At 40.4% G+C, this 3,608-nt stretch overlaps 1 protein-coding gene across 1 annotated transcript; it reads left to right on the forward strand.

Moving 5' to 3' along the window:
- Nucleotides 1-2,318: 2,318 nt before the first annotated feature.
- LOC109267024 (olfactory receptor 51H1-like) lies at nt 2,319-3,272 on the forward strand. Its single transcript, XM_019449535.1, has one exon. It carries the CDS (start codon nt 2,319-2,321, stop codon nt 3,270-3,272), a length of 954 nt encoding a protein of 317 aa, XP_019305080.1.
- The last annotated feature ends 336 nt before the right edge of the window (nt 3,273-3,608 follow it).

Below are 3,608 nucleotides of genomic sequence, written 5' to 3' on the forward strand. Positions count from 1 at the left end.
CCCAAATGAAAGCCATCAGAATTGCTTGAGAAGAGGCATCAGCAGGCCCAAACAAGTGAAGGACTCTCACTTACCATGTAAAGTATAAAAAGCCCTTCTTCAGGGAGCAGCCAAAGGGTTAGACGACACCACAAAGTGTTTTGTTTAAATTTGAGCATAGTGATTTATTGGGAGAGATAAATCCCAACTATGTGTTATGTGTTGTAGATTCTGAATCCAGATTCTGTTTGCAACACATAACACAACCTTTGTAAGTGGACTACACTGTCTCTTGATGATTCCTCTGTGTCTAAGAGATCAGATTCTGCAAAGTAACTTCTGCATAGTGCTGTCTCCAAAACAGTAATTCCTCAACTCACAGCAGAAGAACAGGAAGCAGATGGAGTAGAGAAGCCTACCTGACTGGTCACCTTGTTGGCTCTTGAGATTTTTCTTTCTCCTTTCCCATATCAGGCACCTAGGTGAGAACAAAGACACTATAATATCTTTCAAAGACTCCTCATTTAAGTTTTTTTATCTGTTCCATTTTAGAAAAGGAGATGCTTTTCTTGGTTAATGATTCCCAACCTACATATAGAAGATCAGGGAGGAGTTTGAGGATTTGTAAGACTTCTGAAAAAAATAATGACATTCAATCATTCACATTAATTAATTTATTATTTAATTCCTTCATTTCATACATTTGGAAACACTAATATATGCTTAGCATGTGTTTTATTAAGTGATGAACATATAAATATTCCTTCCTTTAGGGAGTTTAACTTCTAGCAGGAGAGAGGGACATGAAACAAATAATCATACAATATTTAACTGTACTCACTTATGATAAGGACATGTCCAGAATATGAAAACAGCATACTAAGAAATCTTAACCACTATGAGCATTTGGAAAAGGCTTACTTGGAATGGATATATAGGCTTTGACTCGGCAAAGAAGAGTTGTATGGGAGGTAGAGAGAGGCATAAAGAACAGGGAAGAACATATGTGGAAATCCTGTATCAGGAAGTATCTCACTCGGATCCAGGAACTGAAACACTGAAAATTTGGCTGGATTAAAGAGACCAAAGGGGAGAGAAATAATGTGAGTTGGTGTGGGAGCAGAAGATAGGCATAGGAGCTGAATCCTGCTGTATCTGGAGGGCTAAGATAAAGATTTGAGGGGTGCCTGAGTAGCTTAGTTGGTTGAGTGTCCAACTTCGGCTCAGGTCATCGTGGTTTGGGCCCACATCTGGCTCTGTGTGGACAGCTCAGAGCCTGGAGCCTGCCTCGCATGCTGTGTCTCCCTCTATCAGCCCCTCCTCTGCTCTCTATCTCTCTCTCTGTGTCTCTCTCTGCCTGTCTCTCTCTCTCTCTTTCAAAAATAAGTACACATAAAAAAATTTTTTAAGATAAATATTTGAGACTCCGTTCTAGGTACAATAGAAGCCCTTAAAGGAGCTTTTGCTGGTGATGAATAAAATCATATCCCAAATCCAAAAAGTTTATTCAGACTTCAGAATGAAGAATTATTGGCAGAGGCACTAGTAAATGGAGGATGGTCTGTTGCGAAGTCCGGGAGAAATGGGTTATCTTATTTATTGACTGTACAAAAGACAGAAAAGGAATACTTATTTCATATGTTCTGAAGCAAGTGTGAAGTTGGTTAAATGTTGGTTTGATGAAAGAAGAAGTTTTAAGAATGACCCCAAGTTTCTGGTATGTTAGGAGATTCTCAAAATAAAAATTTTGTAACTGGCAACTCTCATATCCTATGTGTGGTTGTTTCTCGGGCACCTTTATTCCCGGCTGATTTAAAATGAGATTATGGAAAATTATAAATTGTTAAAATTTGTGAAGGTTAAATATTAATTTTAACAGTTTTATCCACTAATGCTTCTATTTACAAATGTAGGCCATCATAAATACAGTGAAGTGAATGCCTAAACATGTGGAAGAACACACACACATATGTGTATGTATGAGACTGTATGTGTTTGTGTGAATGTGGGTTTGTGATGGCAGTGGAGCTGTGGGTAGGTGTTTGTGTGGTAGTGGTGTTGTGAGTTTATAGTGGGTTTTTTTTATTATTATTACTTAGCAAAATGCTCTACACTATCAAGCCCTTGGGTGCTGCTGCTTCATTTCATGTGATTGTCTAGGAAGCAAAAGGACATAGTGATACAAAAACCTCCTAGATGCTGTTTTTAACATAACTGCCCCCTCTATTGTTCTTCTTCTCTATTTATAAGGCCATTTACCTGTCTTCTATGAAGATATATTTTCAATTTAGGAGCTGCAAGCAAAGTGGGAGAGTCCAGCCTCCCCCAACAGTGAGACCATGACAATGAATTCAACTGCATCACATGCCAACCACCACAGTTTCATTTTGACAGGTATCCCTGGGATGTCAGATAAAAACCCATGGATGGCCTTTCCCTTGGGATTTCTCTACACACTAACTCTCCTGGGAAATGGAACCATCTTAGCTGTCATCAAGGTAGATGAGAGTCTCCATGAGCCTATGTACTACTTCCTCTCTATCTTGGCTGTCACCGATGTTAGTCTCTCCATGTCCACCTCGCCCTCCATGCTCAGCATCTTCTGGTTTAATGCCCCTGAGATTCCCTTTGATGCATGCATTACACAGATGTTTTTCATCCACGGATTTGGAGTGGTAGAATCAGGAGTATTAGTGTCCATGGCCTTTGACCGTTTTGTGGCCATCCGAGACCCATTACGCTATGCTTCCATCCTCACCCATGACATCATTGGAAAGATCGGAATAGCTGTTCTCATCCGGGCAGTCTGTGTGGTTTTGCCTGTGCCATTCCTTATAAAGCGGCTACCTTTTTGCCATTCCAACGTCTTGTCTCATTCATACTGTCTCCACCAAGATGCAATGCGGCTAGCCTGTGCCAGCACCCGCATCAACAGTCTCTATGGCCTCATCATAGTCATCTTCACATTGGGGCTGGATGCCCTCATCATTCTCTTTTCTTACATGCTCATCCTGAAGACTGTGCTGGGCATTGCTTCCAGAACTGAAAGGGTCAAAGCCCTCAACACCTGCCTTTCTCACATCTGTGCTGTGCTCCTCTTCTATGTTCCTCTCATTGGTGTCACCATGATCCACAGATTTGGGAAGCATCTATCACCAGTAGTACACACACTCATGGCCAATATCTATCTGTTACTCCCCCCTGTACTAAACCCCATTGTCTATAGTGTGAAGACTAAGCAGATACGAAGGCGGATCTTACACATGTTCCAGGGGAGAAAAGACAGGGCCTAGGGAAGTGAAGTCAAGTATAAGGTGTGGCCATTTCAGCAGTTCCAATGCAGTCAGATTATGCACATCTAGTGAAATTCAAGGGTGGGCAAGGATCGTGGGTGACGAAATAACACGGGTCATTCTTGTCCTGTATGCACTCCATTTTGAAATCTGGTGTCACATACAAAATTTAATTTAATTAACATCATAATTTTTCTTCTTTGAAACTGGGAGATGAGCATCAGTAATGGTATAAATTATTACCTGTGTATCTAGATAGCACTTATGAGCATTTACTCATATAAGATGAAGTAGCATTCTTTCTTTAATCATCAATTAAATAATGATTACATAAAG

This window comes from Panthera pardus, unplaced genomic scaffold, assembly GCF_024362965.1.
Source record: "Panthera pardus isolate Hobbes unplaced genomic scaffold, ASM2436296v1 HiC_scaffold_12, whole genome shotgun sequence".
Lineage (NCBI taxonomy): Eukaryota > Metazoa > Chordata > Mammalia > Carnivora > Felidae > Panthera > Panthera pardus.

Excerpts from the sequence above, each read along its gene's own strand:
- LOC109267024 (XM_019449535.1), top strand. The coding sequence starts at position 2,319 with ATGACAATGAATTCAACTGCATCACATGCCAACCACCACAGTTTCATT.